Source organism: Conger conger, chromosome 3, assembly GCF_963514075.1.
Source record: "Conger conger chromosome 3, fConCon1.1, whole genome shotgun sequence".
NCBI lineage: Eukaryota > Metazoa > Chordata > Actinopteri > Anguilliformes > Congridae > Conger > Conger conger.
The window spans coordinates 32,136,867-32,156,779 of record NC_083762.1 but is presented as its reverse complement, the minus strand read 5'-3'; the positions used below and the strand labels follow the sequence as shown (position 1 = coordinate 32,156,779).

Sequence of the window (19,913 nt, the reverse complement as noted above, 5' to 3'; positions counted from 1 at the left end):
ATCGTGTGCGTTCAGGTTGACAAAACAGTACAGAAAATGCTACCAGAAAACTGGATTTTATAGAAAAGAGAAACACGTCGAATAGTTACGTATATCTATATCTTGCCGACTGAATGCCTTACAATTCAATTTATCCTTTTAAATGAAAAACTCGTTCTCCTCCTTCTAATACTGCTACTAGCCGCAAAAATATAGAAAATGAAAAATTAATTTTGCACATGGTTTATCTGTCAATGACAGTGTCGGCTGATAGGCCTATATATTTTAATAATGACACGTCATGCTAGAATGGAAGAATAGTAAATATAATATCTGGTAGACAGAAAATATCTAGACTAACCTCTGTGTGAACTATGCGCTCTATTGTGTTGTATTAGTGTAGACCAAGCAGCATCTCTTCCATCAACAGTTCAGAATACAACAACTATACTTGATGTAATGCAATGCGACCTTACCTGCACGCGCTCAAACTGCATGTACTGGGCTTTTGCATCCACTAGATGGCAGTCTTATTTTGTTTGTAATTAAACTGTTCGCTATTTCATTAGTCGATCGATAGTGTTTGTAAAACTGTCCTAAGAGCAACACATTTCATGGTGTCAGATTGTAATTTATTTTGACTGTTTTGTTAAAAAGTTTGCTGACGAATTAGCAATAACATTGGGAGCTATTAATTTGAAATGACCTAAGTTATTGAATAATAAAATCCACATTACATTAATTAATGTAAACTTTGTGCCTATACCGTATGTTTTGTCAAATAGGTATAAAGTTCTGACAATGAGAATCTTAAAAAACACAAGGATATGACTTGTCAATATGCAATAGGCATTATTTAATGTCAGTGATAACTGCACTCTAATGTAAGTATGCAGTCATGGAGTGCAAGCCTGATCATAACATTCAAACTTCTTTGAGAATAGTTTATTTCACAATTCAATATTGCACAGCACTGTGGTCCTGATCATATCTAAACCAGGAGCACAGTGCCATGTTATAGGCCCTCACAATTGCTTTGCATTTTAAATAATCTGTATCAGAAATATGATTGAAGAAAGAAGGACAATAGAAGAAGCCAACATGTTCAAGTGTAAAAGCATTAGTGACACCAGTACACTTTTTGCATTGCAAAAGCATCAACAGAATACATTGTTTTTAAAACAATATTAATAACAAATATGCATACTGCATTAAAGATGCATATATTAGATGTGTTATCCATGGGACACACAAGGTTTAATGGCCCACCTAGAATTTGCCCATGTTTCTTATAATATTACTTATTATGATACACTGGATCTTAGGGTTCCCCCACTTCCCAAATCCAAATTTAATGTTTTGCGTTCCATACCAAGTTTCAAGTTTTTTTTGCACTAAAATGTTGCTATTGAATTAAACAAACTGCGCAAATAATGCAGGTAAATATCAATTTTGTCACTTTTGGTAGCCTATTAAAATAACTTTAAGCTGTAATATTTGATGGCCTGATTTCAAAATGTGAGATGGCTGAGCTCCAGAAAAGACACTTTTGTACATATGATTGCACACTTCAGAGGTATGTGTGGCTTGTTTATCTAAAAAGCCTGAATACAACCATTTTAATAATCGTTTTCATATTTTACAAAGGTAAATACACAATTAAAGTAACAAAAAACGAATAAAACATTTAAAATTGTCCGAATGTACATTGAACAATAAAGGTGCATTGAACACAATGTAACACTACTACAACATTGAACAATGAAGATGCACTGCACACAATGTAACACTACCGCAATCTTTGTGCAGTAAGTCATCATGGGACAATTGACTGACACACCCAATTTATATCACCCCGCCCAATCACTGTAAATATAGACGTCTTGGCCCCCAAAGTTTGAAAGTGAGTGGCAATTGGATGTCGTACCAGTCAGTCATATTTTGGGCGTTGCTTAAAGTCCATAAAACTTCGTTGACAGACAAACAGCGAGGAAGTGAGGTTGGTGCGCTTACTACAAAGGATATCTACTTGAAAAATCTACAAATATATCAGCGAGTTATCGCTTCCTTATCTTTGTACAAGTCAATCCACCGCTGTGATGTCATACTTGTGGATTTTCTTATTTGCGAGTCTAGCAATTCAAGCTAAAGCGCAAGGTAAGCAGTCTCATCTTTTTTTGTTGTGTGTGAGGTTGAGGTGAGGTTGTTTGTTAGTTTTTTTGCCTGAAAATAACGGTTTAAAATGATCATGTGTTATAAAACCAAAAATAGTTTAGAAACGTATGTCCTGTCCATTGATTGTATGTAATGAAAATTAAGCAGTAGAAGCGACGTGAAAAAGTGACTTCACTTGTGTGCCACAAAAGTTTTGACGGATTCGTAGTCTGCCATGTCGGAGTGGCATTTCCGTGGTATGGTGCCGTTTCATGAGAGAACGGGTTGACTTTCGTGGCAAGAATAATTTTCTGAAGTGAACTGGCACGAACGTGATGGAAGACTTGCCAATGGCCCTTCAGTTTGCTTGAGCAAAAAGCTGCCTTTGTGAATACTTAGTCTCTTGTAGCCAAAAATTGACGCGAAGTAACGAATTGAGATGAATGCGGATCACATAACTGCTGGGCGGTTCCCCTTAACGCGTTTGTGACTCACATTAACGCGCCTGAGCATGAAGTAAATACTAATTCAAAAATAATATTTACTGTATCTTTGGCTTTCATAAGCCCAAGTACGTATCCACAAGTACGCATTGTGTGGTTGGGGGTCTATGAACAGGTTAATAACAGGATGATGTACAACTGAGCTTAATTACCCTCAATAACAAGCAACTCATCCACGTTAACGTGTCTGCTTGCTCCATATACTGTAATTTGATTTCTTCTAAAGGTCTCACTGAACATTAACTATCGTATTACATTGAGTAACATTTATCAGAATTAAATAATGCAAATAAACACATAGGGATTCCGTTTGGTGCAATCAACTTGGAAAATTCCATATTGTCTGGGGCCTGGGATACTATAACAGAGTGCCGAAATATCCAAGGGAGGAACGAGGCTTGAATTAGACTAACTCATACCAGACCCAGCTTCAGACCCCACCCTTCAAGGGAAAGTATGAATGTATGACTCACTCTGCATGGTTGTTTGTATTTGTATGTATGAGTGAGAGAGACAGAGAGACCGAGAAACAGAGAGAGAGACAGAGAGAGACAGAGAGAAACAGAGAGAGACGGAGAGAGACAGAGAGTGAGATTTGTTAGCTAAATCAAAAATGTTTCTCTGCATTGTCATTGATGATAACTTTGCTTTACTGTAAAAACTTACAGTGACTGTGACTCTGTTCGTAACTGCTCCATATATTCATCGGCAGAAGGTTGTAGTAATAGATTACATCTCAAAAGGGTCTGGCTTAACATTGTTGAAACCACCTTTGCTGGTGCAACAAATATGCTAACTGATTGAAGTCAAGTTTTTGACTAAACTTCCTAGTCCTGACTTTGAGACAAAAACTGAATCCATTATTTAATTTTGGAATTTTAATTACTGCAGTACACTTACAGTGCCCTCCATAATGTTTGGATCCATTATGTCTTGATTTGCCTCTGATTTGCCACAATTTTAGATTTTGAATCATACAATTAACATGTGGTCAATGTGCATATTCTCAGATTTTTTAACAGGTATATTTATACATTTTGGTTTCACCATGTAGAAATTACAGCAGTGTTTATACATAGTCCCCCCATTTCAGGGCGCCATAATGTTTGGGACACATGGCTTCACTGGTGGTTGTAATTGCCTCCTTAAAGCAGGCATAACAGAACTCTCAGCACCTTGTCTTTCCTCTAGTCTTTAGGTCACTTTTGGAAACTATTTTTGCTCTTTAGCAGCATGAGGACCAAATTTATGCTAATGAAAGTCAAAGAAGCCATGAGACTGAGAATCAAGAATAAAATGGTTAGAGACACCTGCCAAACCTCAGGCTTACCAAAATCAACTGTTTGCAACATAATTAAGAAGAAAGAGCACTGGTAAATCTGAAGTGCATAGACACATCACATCTGCACAAGTTCAAGCGATTGCTTCAAAACTCATTGGCTGGTGGTTCATTCTACAGCAAGACAATGATCCCTATACTGCAAAAAAAGCAACAAAGCAGTTTTTCAAAGCTAAAAAACTGTCAATTCTTGAGCGGTCAGTTCAATCACCCGATCTGAACCCAATTGAGCATGCCTATCGTATGCTGAAGTTAAGGGGACTAGCCCCCGAAACAAGCGTGAGCTAAAGATTCACAAGCATGGGCTGAATATTTACAAGTCACAATTCACAAAGATTCACAAGCATGAGCTAAAGATTCACAAGTCTAACCATATAAACTCAGACTTTCATCCCAAAAATATAAGGGCTGTCTAGATTAGTGGTGCACACTAATGAAGCAACGTGAAACAGCATTGAACAGCATTGTCTGTTAAACTTGCTTTTCCAGTTATGTCAGAATGAGACTGACTATCTTGAAGAACACTTACAATAAATCTCCCACTATAATTTAGATTTACTTTTAGACTTCTGAGCATTTAGGGAGGTGTTTTAAAGAGATGTTGAAGACAAAGCTTTAGCATATTTAATATATGGTAAATGATATATGAGTGATAAACAAGTACACCCACCCCAGTTATTAGCATTTTAGATTATACTTGCAGGCCATACAGAGAAACACCCCAGTGTGCAGCATGTGCAAGCATGTTGTCAAACTGGGTGAAGAAAATGCTGTGTCGTACAGAAACCATCATGAAACCGTCGAAAGTGAAAATTGACAAAGAACTCCATTTGCAGCTTGAAGACATGTGAGAACTAAATCATGTCACCAGTGCACAGAAATTTGTATAAAATTATCCTGCCTACTCCTTTGGATGATTTCAAAACCCTGAGTAAACCATTTCTGTCTGTTTCTTTCATACGCAATCTCACTAAATAATCCATGTAACATACAATTGGGTGCTAACATAAACTTCAAATGGTCAGTGGTATATGTACACGATTTGTGCACCTATTCATATGATCAATAACCTGCAATTAACTTGCAAATGCCTAGCTTGATGTAGTAATCAATAGCAAGAAAAAATGATGTGCTTTACATGTTAGCCGTATTGTTATACTGTTGCATTAATATTATTTTACCTGATAAAACATATGGTTTTATCTGCACCCTTGATTTTGCTCAAATGGCCTCAGTGAAATACTTGCCTTCCTCAAGCTTCTTTTATCTCTCTTTTTATCTCTCTCTCACTTCATTCTCAGGCTTTGACCTTGCTGATGCTGTGGATGATGATGGTAAGTTTTAACCTGTTTTGTTGGTTGGCTTTGCAATGTGTATTTATCTTCTGTAGAATCTGATTCTATATTTTAGCCTACAGTGGTATGCATATACATACATTTGCTACACCTATGTTTAATATGTGCTCCAGCTGTAATATTCCCCTGTGGGAAATTGAAAGCATGTTACTTCCGGCAGCTATATTTTTTATTTTACCCTCAAACCCAAGACAATCAGCAATGAGTACAATGCATGAAATGAGTTGAACTAACAATTTCTTTCAAAAAGGAAAATCACCAAAAGAAAGTATCACAGAAAAACCCTTTAGAACTGTTGTACCACTAATTTTGTATAATGGATTTAGAATGTATTGCACTTGTGCAATATGGTATTTTTATAAATATCTCAACAATATTCTCCTCAGTTCCGACCAAGGCTCCCATTCCGAAGGACAAAAAGAAATCCAATGACGGTACAGTTCAATCTTGAGAAATATTTTCCATATTTCCATAATACCTGTATTTTTGGCATTCAATCAGCTTCATCACACAGTTCAGTTGAACCTTTGAGATGTGAATGAATTGGGGATGGATGTTGTTTGTGTTCATAGTTTTGACAAGTAGTCCAAGATGCATGCATTTTGAAAATTAGAATGTTGTATTGATTGTAATTGCTATTTTACATTATTGTGACCTTTACTGTTTAATTGGCTATTCTGATTGTATAGCAATACACCTTTGTGTCAACCATACATTAGAGTATTAAAACATACATTAGACCATTAGATACATTCTCAGTTTCCCAAATTATACTTCTCCTTTGCACCGTGGTCTTTTTTGTGAACTATTTCATTTTTTTACTTGTCCTTCTTGAAATGAAACACTTTATTTTCTTACATTTAATTACTCATCACAAAAATGTCACAAAAATATGCCCATTTGTCTCATTTTTACTACATTTTGGGTTTTATAATCTTTAGAGCACTGGTCTCAAACTCAAATCCTGAAGGTACATTGTGTCTGCTAGTGTTGTCTGTTGTCCCACAATTCTCTGCTTAATTCGATCATTGATTTGGTAAAGAGTCTGCATACCTTGTTGGCAAGTCCAAGATTAGTTGCTAATTGAAAGGAAATCACGAAAACCAACAGAAACCTTAGCCATCTAGGACTGGTGTGCGAGACCCCTGCACTTGAGTGTCTTTATTTTCTTTGGTTTAATGCTGACCCCAGCCATAATAAATGCATTGTATTGTACATGCTACTTCTGGGATCACATCATGTTTGTCAAGTCATTCTGTGACAATATTTATAGAATTAAAGCATTAAATGTACAAAGGCTGATATACTTTTCCCATCTGATAACGTTTTCCTGTCTGATAAAGTTTTCATTATAATAATTCATTGCAGGAGGTGACCTAGATCTTTTAGATGACTTGATCCCAGTCAAAGAAGGTACATATGCTTTCTGAATAAACATTGCTCCCACCCCCCCCTGGGAATTGTAAGCCCAGCCCTCTAACAATACACTATACTGCCACCATATATGCTAGCCAAAACCTTCACTTTCTTAATCATAACCCCTGCCCCTTGTTTTTATGTAAAAAGTTAGCCTTCATTTACAATGCATTTGATGGCTATTACCATATTTGGATACAATATTATTTTATTCTTAAAGACCGAAACAACCCTGCTCCACCATCAAAACCAAAGTCTGGAGGTAAGAAAAAATACTATTTCCCAAAATACTTTCATCAAACCTTAATGCTTTAAATTCACTTCATTTGTAGAGCACATTTTAAACAGACCCTGTCACAAAGATGCTTTCCGGAAAAACAGAATAGGATATTGTGGAAAACTGAGCCTGAATCTCACACAAAACAGCAAATGGGAAAAATCAGCGGGAAGAAAATAAAAACACTCAAACAATGGTGAGAAAAAAACATGGGTGGGACCCATCCTTCGCTGGCTGGCACAGTGTCCATAGTTAAAGACAGGCTGGGACATAACTGGGAATCTATTGGAGCAAAGCAAAGAACTGTATATTTAAAGTAAAGATGTATATATTAACATGCAGTTGAGAGGAGTGAGGTGATGCATCGAGGTCTCCAGGTTCCACCATGGTATGAGCTTCAGCCAGAAGAGTGCTGGGGCTGGAGTTGTGTGAACTCAGGGTGGGGGCGAGGGACAGAAAGTCCCAGGGAAGGGAACAGAAATGAAAATGGGCTTGGTACTGACAATGACACCTCTGACCACAATAGAAGAACTGGATTGTTGCATGTTCTTCCTCCACAGATGGATTCGATCTTAATGATGCTCTTCTGCCAGGTATATTGGTGGTCATGTGGTTATGTATGTGGGGCTGTTGGTAGTTGCTGGTGCTCTTCGTGAGGGCTATTGTCATTCTGGGTGACATTATTCTCATTGTGGGAAGACGCTTCATTGTGTGATGGGGTGCTTGCTCTGAGTTGTTGTGTGGTGATTGGCATTGGCCTTGCTCTCTAGGACTCCACAGAGTGTCCGAGCCTCAGGATGTGAATATTTAGTCTTAATGGCAGGCATAGCTATTTTTTGCATAATGTGGCATAATGTGGCTTTGAGAGAAAAACCCTGGTCTAGTCTGGTAGTCATGTTATTGCCACCATTCCTTGCCTTGCTAATAGCCACTACTTTAAACCATAGCATTCATGCATTAATCAGTTGCTACATATCATTGCATCATATTGAAACTTTACATCCAATTAACATTTTTTATAAATTTATCAAAAGTTTTAATCTCGTAGAATATGTGAATATTGGAAGATTCATATCCCTGCCGGGCACTGTGTAGAGTTTGCAATTTCTCCCTGCGTCTGCTTGGGTTTTCTCCTGGTACTCTGGTTTGCTTCCACAGTCAAAAGACGTGCAGGTTGGGCTAATAGGAGCATTTGCTGTAAATTGTCTGTTGGTATGTGTGTGTGAGTGAATGAGTGGGTGTGTGCTCTGCAGTGGACTGGTGACCTGGGACGGGTGCATTCCTAGCTCTTGCCCAATGCGTGCTGGAATGAGCTCCAGGCCACCACAACCCTGACCAGGACTAAGCAGGTTAGATAATGGATGGATGGATGGAAGATTCGTTCTTGGAAAATCAGATATTTTGCTAATTAGGCCTCTGGGTTGAACCTCTTCCTTGATATATTGTTTCTTTTATTTGTCCCTTATTTACCACCGGTGTGGATCTGCTTGAGATGGTCCTTCAGACAGACGCAGAGGTTGCAGCCTAAACAGTCATACAGCATAAAGAAACGTCAGAGTACTATACAAAGCCGCAAATATAAAACTGAAAGACCTAATGATTTTAGAGGCAAGCAGCACCGCGTGTGTCAAAACAAGGGCACACTGCAGGTTTGTTGTAAACATACAAAACGTACAAAAGGATAAAGCAGGGAAGATGAGCTTGTGTCTGGAGCTACTCTCGGCAGCATTCCTCTCCATCTGTCTGTGTTTATTGAGCATGCTGGTTTGTTTCTCTTGACTCTTAACCTTGAGAACAAAAAATAGCAGGACAACTGTCTTCTGTCATTAAACTGTCCCAGACCCAGCAGAACCTGACCCTAAAAAGCCAGCAGTAAACCCAAATGCTGGAACAGGTGAGCCCCAATTCTTGGTCTTTCTTTTTCTGTGTAAATGTCCCACAGTATGAGAGTTTGAATTATCTTTACATTGCCATGGGGGAAAACAAGTATAATATCTCCGGTACTTCAGCGTTCAAATATCATCCATGCGACCATGAAAATCCTTCCATAAAATTTATTTAAATAATTTTATGCATGTCTTTTTTCCCCGAAGGTGGTGGTTCATTTGATGACTCAGATTTGACCGATTTGCTTGGAGGTGGCGATTCGTACAAACCGGATAAGGGCAAAGATGGATATGGAGGTGGAGGTGAGTATTTTACTGTCCAACATATTGTGCATATTGGTATGTTAGGCAACCAATATTTATTTTCCTAGATTCTTAATGCGACCCACATAACCATACATGCAAGCCTTAAAAATACCAAAATAAATACCGCTTACCTAAAGAAGTTTTGGACTTCTAATGGTCGGGAGAGGAATTGCAGTAACAAACATGCTCAAACACACAACAGCCCTTCTCTGTGAACTTGCTGAAGTTGAAACGCTATTGGCGGTGGCAATTAGAACCAGTTTTCAAGAAATGAGCTTGAATTATTGCACAGCTATACGATGTTTTGGTACCAAGTGTCATCCTGTCAACTGCATATTTACCCACAGGGTTCAATAAAGTATATCTTATCCTTATCTTATCTTATTTTGAAACCCCGAGTTTAAGGACTTTAAACACAAGCAGAGGGTGAGTCACCATGTCAGTGAGCCTTTTTCAATGATAGGAAGGGATTTACAATTGTCTTGTAACAATGGTTTAACACAAAAATACCTATTGTACCTTTAATGAGAAGGGTGTGCCTGCCGATTCTACATGATCAGGTCCCAGTTTGGTTCACAGAGCAACATGAGGCATCCAACCTCACTCGGAGAGGTCCAGGAGCCTCCCAAAAATCATAACCCACTCCCTGATCCCTGCGAGTGGTCAGAAATCTAATGCAAATCAGCAATCTGCACCAAGAGTCAACAGTTTTGAAGTATGAATTGAACCAAATTCAACATGATTTTAGCATCTCTCAAGGTTGTACCTAGCTAGCTAGGTAGATGGCCTTCTTGGCTACCATCATTGCTTAACTTCACTCTCTCACTCACTCACTCATTTATTTATTTTGCCTATTTGGCACAATTTGTTATTAATTTTAATTAAATACAAAAATGTCTCTGCAAAATTAAATCTTTTGGAAAATGAATATTTGGAAATCTCAAATATAAACATATATATAATAAAGTCTAGGGTGCCTAAGACATCTCCACAGTACTGCATGTTTCTATGATTATGTTATTTTTATTATACATTGCCGTTACTTGTCATTACCATCTGTATATTTAAGTCTCAGTGCAATTGTAATTGTAAAACACACACTTGAAAATTAAATGTTCCATCTAAAAAGGTTAATCCTTAATGTACATTAACAAATAAAATGATCTGTTGTTTATACTGCTCAAGTTCTGCTTATTATTCCAATTAAAATACTAATATTTATATGATGCTCCAATGTTCAACCCTCAGAACACCACCATATTTTTCATAAGGTGTCATGTTTTGTCTGAAATTTGTGTACTAGTTTAGGATGGAAGCCTGCTGTCACCAGTGTCATTGGTACCATATGCTGCTTTCTCTAATGACACCATTTTCCAGACAAAACAGATTGAAAGCGAACTATAGTTAGTAACCTGTTATTAAGGGCTTCAGATATTAACGTTACTTTCGGTTAAAATTAAACATTGCTTGCCATTTACACATGTATTTGCTTCTTCTGTCTCTCTTTTTGTTCCAGGTCATATTCGTCCTCCTCCTCCTGATTATGACGGTATTTATGCCTTTCCTGTACTTCACAATGACTTGGGATTGCTCTTACATTTTGTGTGTAACCAGTTACTGTTTCTGGCATAGGTGACATAGGCAGTTGCCTAGGCCGACAAGTGCTGACATGTGCACACATGCACGCACACTTACCTATCTCTGGAATCTACGCGACGCTCGTGTTGGGGCATCTGACGTGTACAGAACATGGCGCCCCTATGCTGTGATACTTACCCATTCCACTTCTGCTGCTGTCTTCTCCTCACCTGCTAGGAGCCTGAGGGGGGAGGGTGGATGTCATTTAGCACCTCTCAAATTCACGCTGATAAGGGTCATTTACAGGGGGACAGGTCCCCTGTGCTTTTACAGACGGCTGTTTTTGTTGCTTGTGCTATGGTATAACTATTAGCACTATACTATAACTATTAGTTATTATCAGTTGTCAAGTAAACCCGCTGCTGTTATCAGATAAGGTTTTAGTATGTAGACTGTTGTGATGGGAAAACCACCAAAATTGCAGAAAATAAAGCAGGAAATCCAAGCATTTTTGTTAGTTAAGGGACTGGAATCGTATACTTGCTGTTAATATTGATGTGTCGCTAAAAGGCTATATGATTGGGAAAAAGATTGTCATCAGTGGCTAACTGTTGAAAAATCATAGCATTAGATTTCATATAGATGAATGTAGTAGCCGAGAATGAGCAGATATGAACTATTGGGAAGAACCAACTATTGCACAAGACAGCTAATACACAAGCCAACTAAGTAAAAGCCTTTCATTGCAGTTAAGAAATGCTGTCTGTAACTCAGCAGAAACAGCAGCCCCATTAGGTGAGAGAGTGCAGGGACTGGATGTAGGCAGAGGAGGGGAGATATTTGGATAAATTAGAAACACAGCATTCTCCAAATGCTGTTTCTGCAATAGTCTGAATAGTATGATTTGATAATATGCATGACACACTACTTGCAAAAGAGACTTTGGTCTCAGTGTGCTTTCCCTGTTTAAATATAAGGATTTTAGGACTTACAAATAAAGAAAATAATCCAAACTTGATTCATGTCTTCTATCAATTATCAAAAGTTTATTTTAGTGTTATTATAATTTGTAACATCCAATTCTATTAGCGACGGCACGGATGGTGCAGTGGGTAGCACTGCCGCCTCACAGCAAGGAGGTCCAGGGTTCAAATGCCTGTCGGCCAGGGCCTCTCTGTGCGGAGTTTGCATGTTCTCCCCGTGTCTGTGTGGGTTTCCTCCGGGTACTCCGGTTTCCACCCACAGTCCAAAGACATGCCGATTAGGCTGATTGGAGAGTCTAAATTGCCCGTAGGTATGAGTGAATGGTGTGTGTGCCCTGCGATGGACTGACGACCTGTCCAGGGTGTATTCCTGCCTTTCGCCCAATGTATGCTGGGATAGGCTCCAGCCCCCTGCGACCCTATTCAGGATAAGCGGGTTAGGATAATGAATGAATTAATTAATTCTATTAGCATTTTTGTGAGACTTCCTCTCACTTATAATTATTTTACAAGGTTTTGGATGTGTAATCTCTTGTTTCTTTTCATAGGAGGGAAGGACTATGACAATGTACCGAAGAAAGGTAAATACTGTTTACATTCATTCACATTCTTACTGAATGCTGTGTCATATTGGTCAGGAACGTGTGCTTAGGAACACAGTATCATCATTATGAGCCAAATTACTACAATATAATGTTTTAAAATACATTTGTCACTGTTAAAATCCTTCCTATTGTAAATTATTCCTGCATTAAGTTTGAGTGGAAAAAGGTGAATGTGAATCATCTTGTCATGGTTTATTGGCAAGAATGATTAGAAATGTCTTCTTGGTGAAGTGTAGTGCAGTCCATAGGATGGCTCACTATATATATATGAGCTATATGCAAGTCCCAGCGCATGGGTGGGGACGGCCCCTGTCCTGGAACCTTCAAAGCTGTGATTTCTTCTCAGTATCTACTGCTTTTCATTCTACTTGTCAGAATGAAAAAATATGAAAGGAGGGATACGGTCTGCTCCCATTTAATAAAACTAAATCAAACAGTGTACTGTAAACTAATATAAAAATGTACAATATTTTCTTCTGTGAATGCTAGTCCCCGAAACAGATAAATGACAAAAAATAACCTTCAGACTACTTTTATGTGCACATTATTCCATAAATTCTAATACCATGAAAATATGTCTTTGCAGACAACATTTTGGCTTCAAAGAGTGCACACAAATTTCATAGTCGACTTTGGCCATACTATGACACACAGTGTGAAATGCAGTAATACATTTATATTACAATCCTGGCCGAGGAGCAGCTGAATTGAGTTTCACAAGCGATCCACAATTGTGGTCCAACCAGCTTTGAAAAGTTGAGCGCAAAATGTTTTCAATATGAAAGTAGACGTTTTCTTGCTGCACTGGTTTGAGTACTCAAATAGATTTGGCGTAATTTGACCCAAGCTGTATCCTTGGGCAATCATATCTATATTCCACATGGATGAGCTCCGATCATATCCTGTGTACATGAGAACTACAGAGTGGTGGCTAGCAAGATTTTTTAATTCAATGATAAGGATTTCGAATCAGTAAATATTGTGCTAAGTGGCTAGTGCTCAGTACTGGTAGTTAATAGTCTCTGTGCTGTATAACTTGGTATCAGTTTATTGTCATATCTCGCTAGTATGGTAATTGTCCTTCAGTTTATTATATACGTTTTCATGTGTAATCATAGAAACTTAAATTAGTTCATAAACATTACCAAATCAAATTTTTAATGCAGGTATTTGCTCTCAAGTAAATTTGGCTTAAACTTACATTAAGAAACATTGATAGCCATTGCATTTTGCAACATAGTCTTATCTATCAAGCGCCATGGCACAAACTTTCTGTTCTTGTCATCTGGCTGTTAACGCTATTATGTAATAATCAGACTGTAAATTACAGTTCTGAAACAAAAATATGACGTTAGAGTGATATCTGTAATTATAAGTGATGATCAGTGACTGACTGCAAACACTGCTGCTCTTTGACCATATGTGATGAATTGCATGATTACAAATCTAAAATTACAAAGCCAAATCAAGAAAATAAATAATCCAATCAACAATATGGAAATAAGGAATAAGGAAAACTATATACTTTATATACAATGTACTAATTGAGTTCACCAAACCTCATTGGAATTATGACTGGAATAACATTTTGGCCATACTCACCATCAACATGTTTGGTGGCAAAATGGAATGCATATAAGAAGAAGCACCTCATATCTACTGTCAAATATGGAGTACTAGGAAATCTTGGCTGATTGGCAATTCCGGTTGCCTCTGCTAGGAAGCTGAGTCTTGGTCGTAGATAGATTGTCCAGCAGGACAATGACTCCAAACATCAAAATCCACACTCAACAACCATGTTCTACAATGGCCATCTCAGTTTCCAGACTTAAATCCCATTAAAAACCTGTGGTCTGAATTGAAGAGGGGGGTATCCCAAGGATATCAATGATATCTTCTCACAAATTATAGGAAACAACTTGTGGCTGTCACCTTTGCCAGGGGTGTTTGCACAAAGTATTAAACTAGGGGTGCCAATATTTATGGAACCTGTTTTTTCACGAAGAGTCACTCATACTGCTGGCCAGAGCTGCTCCATTTTTGCCTTACCTTTTTTACACTTCATCGCAGGCTAGATTCCACTCATTTTAAGAATTCCACACTTGCTCTCAACATGTTAAGAATGGAATTCAGGCCAAAATACAGTTATTTCTCAGGTTTCAGCACCAATTATCTCATGCTGGGAAGAACAGAAGGGCTGTACACAGGGAGTGGTGGGAATTCTGTTTTTTTGCCAGTGTTTTATTTAGTTTATTTCATTAAAAATAATAAACCAAAATAAGAAAGACAAAATTAGACCACAGCAATAATGTTTCACATTTGTTTTGGGTTTCCCAGTCTCAGCCGGCTACTGTCGTCAGAAGCACACGTTCAGGTGCCTGGGCTGATTCGTTAACACAACCTGAGTGCATGTTATTCCGTTAGTGGGCATGGCAAAGACCACTCCAACCCAGGCCGGATCGAGCATCATGGTGCACGTTGCTCAAATTCTGCTAAATGCCTGAAATGCAAATATATTACAGTTTAAGATTTGGGACAAGGCAGCGAGCAGAATATGCATCGATCAGTGGAGAATATATTTTGCAGGAAGGTAGAGGGCATGTTTGGGCCAGGCAGCTGCTTCAGGTTTTAGCCATACATTTTCCCCTTCTAAAACACTGCAATTGTCTTTCATTGCAGATTTAGAGCTGCCCTGGGCCCTGATCCTGAAGCAACTAAGTGCTAACATGCCAGAGAGCGTCCATATTTGGATATCCAACCTAAAAGGGGTAGTACTACCACTGTTAGAGAAATTAATGGAGCTCATCGATGTGACTCTGAACTGAAAGTGCTGCACGATGGTTTAATCATCTGCGATTCTTGAAGAACAACATTTTTCATTTCTTTTTTCTGGAAGAGAGGGTGGGCTGTCTGGCTCTTATTAGAAATGCTTAAAAACTCAGAAAGTTTTCGAATATGTAATCTGTGCTTGTAGTGTGTTCTGAAAAGTGTAAATGTGTTGGTACTCTGAGAAGTTTGATTTCAGAACCATACAGTTAGTTTCCAATAGATTTTTCCCTACTCCTGTCCACAAATGAACTGCTAATGAAACATTACCTTACCTGCTAGTCACAAAATACATAGTGTGGTCTTCTTTTGTGACAGGTTGCTATTGCCTCCTTGAGAATGGTTTCTTGCACTATAAATTTAATATTTGTTTCTAAGTTTGATTGTATTCTGCTGGCATAATGTAAAGCACAATATGAATCTGAACAGACCTATTTAATTCTGGTGGATTTGTGGAAATGCTACTTAAGATGTCTGTGTATTCTGTATGCAGTTCACATGACTTGAATCAGAACTTTTTTTTTTGTTTTGAGACTAAAACCTAAAATGTGATGTTGTTCTGCAAGGAAATATTATTCTATAGGTGGTGTGTAATGGGTAAATTATTAAAACCAGAAAGGGTATTCAAATTTGAGATAAATAATTTTGTAATAAAAACTAGTAAATGGTGACATGTTAAGGACATGTTTGTAGTTACACAAATGATAGATAATGTGCATTTATTTTTATTAGTTAAAAGGTTAGTTCAATTTCTGTTTTAGACAGTTTTTGTGTGCAAGGAAGGATATTTTAAATATTTCGATACAGCTTTGATAGCAGGTTTTGAGGATTTGGGAGGTTGTGATATAAATGCTCTTCATGTGCTGTAACACTTCATGTGAAATAAGATTAGAAGTACCAAGAAAAGTCATTTTAAAAATGCATTCAGGTTTCTTGTTTTTAAATGTTTTATTTTATTTCCTCACTTCCCAATTCTTTTTGTCCATTATTAAATGCCAAATTGATTAAATCTGTGCTGTTCAATTCCATTGTATTTAACAAAGAAAGTACATGCTACTTTGCCACTATTTGTCTTTGTTTTAAAGAAAGGCTTATTTGAGTTGTGTCACCATCCTTTGTCTTGATTTTAATTGAAGGATCTTGTTTTTTTAACAAAAATGTAGAGTACATGTGGCTTACTGTCAAAAATCCAATTGCTGAATAATACATTTAATGTGTTGGATATAGTTTGTACTGTAAATGAGAAGTGTAAGGCAATATTAAATTCAAGTTAAGATGGCATTTGTTGTTATCTGCATTACTGAGCAGAATATTGGCTGAAAAGCTTTGTAAGGATCAATAAGAATAAAATGTACTGTACATGTGCGTCGCTTTCATGTGGCAGTCTAGACCTTGGACTGGATTCAATCAATATTTGAAAAAGTGATTTTTAATACTGGTACATATGATTTTGGTGAGTTGTTTGGTGAGACCAAACTTACCAAACTGTGTTTGTGAAGTTACGGACACATTTTGATTGAATCCACAGACATTTTTCAAGGATCTCAATTAATTTTCTGTTGGAAAAATACATATTGTGGAAATAAGTAAGAAAGGCGCTATATTTACAGAATTTCCAGATTAAATTTTGGCGGCTCAGTTTATAAAATGTTACATATTTCAAAAAAATGTTTTCCTCTTCCTCTTCAAGATTGTCCTGATAAATAAAACAGTTGTACACTGCCATCTTGTGGAGGACTGTTGTTTCAATGTTGTTCAATGTTTTGCATTTGATACAGCACATTTACTGCAACCTATCCGTTTAAAGATAAAGGCTAGCGTGACCTGTTTTCATTCCAATTTGTAGATGCTGGGTCCATTAGCATGAAAACCATTTTGGGTGTGGGTGGGACACTCCTTGGAGCCGTAGTCAGTTACTTTGTCTACAGGAAGAGGCAGCGCTGCTTGGGACAAGGAGGTAAGCCTTTTATATGAATATTGGGCACATAACATATGTGAAGTTGGTGAACAGTGTAATGCATAAGCTACTGTCATGCACAAAGTGGAAAATCAAGGTATTAACAATATGCACTCCAGAGTTAACAGTTGTGCCTGTACTGTCATTTCTGATTTTTTGTTTTTATAATTGTCTCCCCAGGTAATCAGGGAAGAGGAGGTGGATTGAACATAGGTGGATTTGGGGGTCGACGTGGATTTGGCGGTCGAGGTGGAAATGGGGGACAAGGTGGATTCGGGGGTCAAGGTGGATTTGGGGGTGGAGATGGATATGGAGGTCGAGGACACCACCCAGCAGGAGGAGGAGGAGGAGGAAGAGGAGGAGGAGCAGCAGGAGGTAGGCTGTGAAGTTCTTTGGTTGCTTCAAATAAAGGCATGCTTTTTTTTGTTTTCAGTGTTGTGTAATTAACCAGCCAATGGGCTCTAGATTTATTGGCACCCTTAATAAAAATGGAGAAAAATAATAATAAACAACATGAAAATTGTTGGCACTCCTAACAGTTATTGGAAATAAAATCAAACAAAGTGAAATTGAAAGTGAAAACATCTGGCCAAACTTGCCAAACTTCATTGGAATTAAGACTTATTGTATGAGTGCTATGGTCAGATGAGACCAAAATGGAATGTTTTGATCATATACACCATCAACATGTTTGGTGGCAAAATGGAATGCATATAAGAAGAAGCACCCCATATCTACTGTCAAATATGGTGGTGGGTCATTGATGTTTTGGAGATTTTTTGCTGCCAGTGGTCCAGGGGCACTATTTAAGATCAGTGGCACAATGAATTCAACAAAGTACCCGGAAATCTTGGTCGTAGGTAGATTGTCCAGCAGGACAATGACACCAAGCATACATCAGAATCCACACATTAATGGTTAAGTAAAAACAACAGCAAACAACATCTTTGCCAGGGGTGTTAATTGTTGAAATGCCAATAATTGTGGAAATGTAAGACTTTGGTTGATTCCATTGAATCATTAATAAAGCGCACTACTTCACGCATGTTAGAAAATAAAGCTTATGTCAATAACTATTATGTTTTAGTTTAGAGCACTTTTTGCGCATACGTATCAAGGGTGCCAATAATTCTGGATCCCACTGTATATTGATCATACTGATCAACATGTTGAACATATTGAGACTTGTGTAACAATCTGAAGGAATTGTTTGTTACAATCTCTGTTTTCTGTGTATGTTAAATTGTTTTACATGACTGTGTTTGATATCTTAATTTCTTCTGTCTAATTTCAGTCATCAGCAATCTTCTCCGGATGGTGTAACTGCAATCAAACCAATGATAGGGGTGATCTATAACTAGGGATTTTGCAGAAATTCCAAGTTTTTACAATGCAGATTTTACTGGGTTGCCCATCTTTTTTTGTACAGCTGCAGATGTTGTGTATGTAGATGATATACAGTGGGGTTGAAAATTCTGAGACCACTTCTATTGCTTATATTTTGCATTCTTTTCTCATTTAGTACAAACATTTTCATCACTAATTATATTATCGCCATAACAATTACATTCATTTTGGAATTTATTAGTGTTTGGTATGTCCACCTTTTGCTTTAATGGCAACATGCACTCGAGCTGGCATGGACTCCAAAACCTGATGTTTCATGTTATCCCAGCATTATTTGACAATGTTCCAAAGAGCAATTTTTGATGTTACTGAATGCTTGGCTTTTGTCAATCTTCAAGTGCCCCCATAAATGCTCAGCGGGGTTGAGGTCAGGTGACTGTGGATTATCCAGCACTCCTTGCTCTTTTTTGGTCTTCAAGTAGTTCCTGCAAAGCTTTGAAGTAACTTTCATTTGTTAAAATCTCTTCAAAATCCTAAAACTCCCCCCCCCCCACCCCCCCCCCCCAAATATTCAATGTGGCCTCAGACCTTTGGACCCCACTGTATGCTTTTAAACTACTATCATTTAATTCTTGCGATCAACATGTAAACTGCAAGGCGTGACTTTGCTGAATATTAACTGACCATCTGTGCCTGTATGTATTTCACATGGTTCATTTAGACCACATTTTCTGGTGTAAATGCTGTATTCGGAACTAGTATAACGGATTTATGAGATTTATTGCCAAAAATGATTAACCTTACAACTTACAATACTTGTTGTTTTGCACTTGCATTTTTGAATAGGATTGGTTGGACTTGGTTGTTTTTACAAGTGGTTTACATGAATTATTGTGTTTCCTTGTGTTATTGTGAGTCCAGATATTTTTAGTTTCTTACTGACAGGACCAAATATGCTCTTGTACCATGGCACATTATGGGATATTTATTTTATGAAACTAACTCTAATGCTAACTCTTCATGCATTGTAAATAATGATAACTCATGTGTACAGTATTCATGTGGTGGAAGGTATGTGCTTGTTTTCTATTAAAATTTCTAACTAGAAATGTAAAGAAATTGGTCTCTAAGACATATGTTGCACTACAGGTGCAATTGTTTATATATATATATATATGGTGCAGTGGGTAGCACTGGCGCCTCACAGCGAGGAGGTCCCGGGTTCGAATCCCCGTCGGCCGGGGCCTCTCTGTGCGGAGTTTGCATGTTCTCCCCGTGTCTGCGTGGGTTTCCTCCGGGTACTCCGGTTTCCTCCCACAGTCCAAAGACATGCAGTTTAGGCTGACTGGAGAGTCTAAATTGCCCGTAGGTATGAGTGTGTGAGTGAATGGTGTGTGTGCCC

At 37.9% G+C, this 19,913-nt stretch overlaps 1 protein-coding gene across 2 annotated transcripts; it reads left to right on the top strand.

The window, feature by feature from the left end:
• The first annotated feature begins 1,932 nt into the window (after positions 1-1,932).
• LOC133124101 (uncharacterized) lies at positions 1,933-19,049 on the top strand. Of its 2 annotated transcripts, XM_061234995.1 has the most exons (13): positions 1,933-2,136; positions 5,277-5,309; positions 5,717-5,764; positions 6,699-6,743; positions 6,967-7,008; positions 7,584-7,616; positions 8,864-8,917; positions 9,117-9,212; positions 10,732-10,764; positions 12,325-12,357; positions 17,054-17,164; positions 17,345-17,539; positions 18,459-19,049. In XM_061234995.1, exons 1-13 carry the CDS (start codon positions 2,079-2,081, stop codon positions 18,485-18,487), a joined length of 810 nt encoding a protein of 269 aa, XP_061090979.1. In that variant the 5' UTR covers positions 1,933-2,078; the 3' UTR covers positions 18,488-19,049. The 2 variants fall into 2 exon arrangements, with proteins under 2 accessions (XP_061090979.1, XP_061090980.1); XM_061234996.1 differs by lacking the exons at positions 6,699-6,743; positions 6,967-7,008.
• The last annotated feature ends 864 nt before the right edge of the window (positions 19,050-19,913 follow it).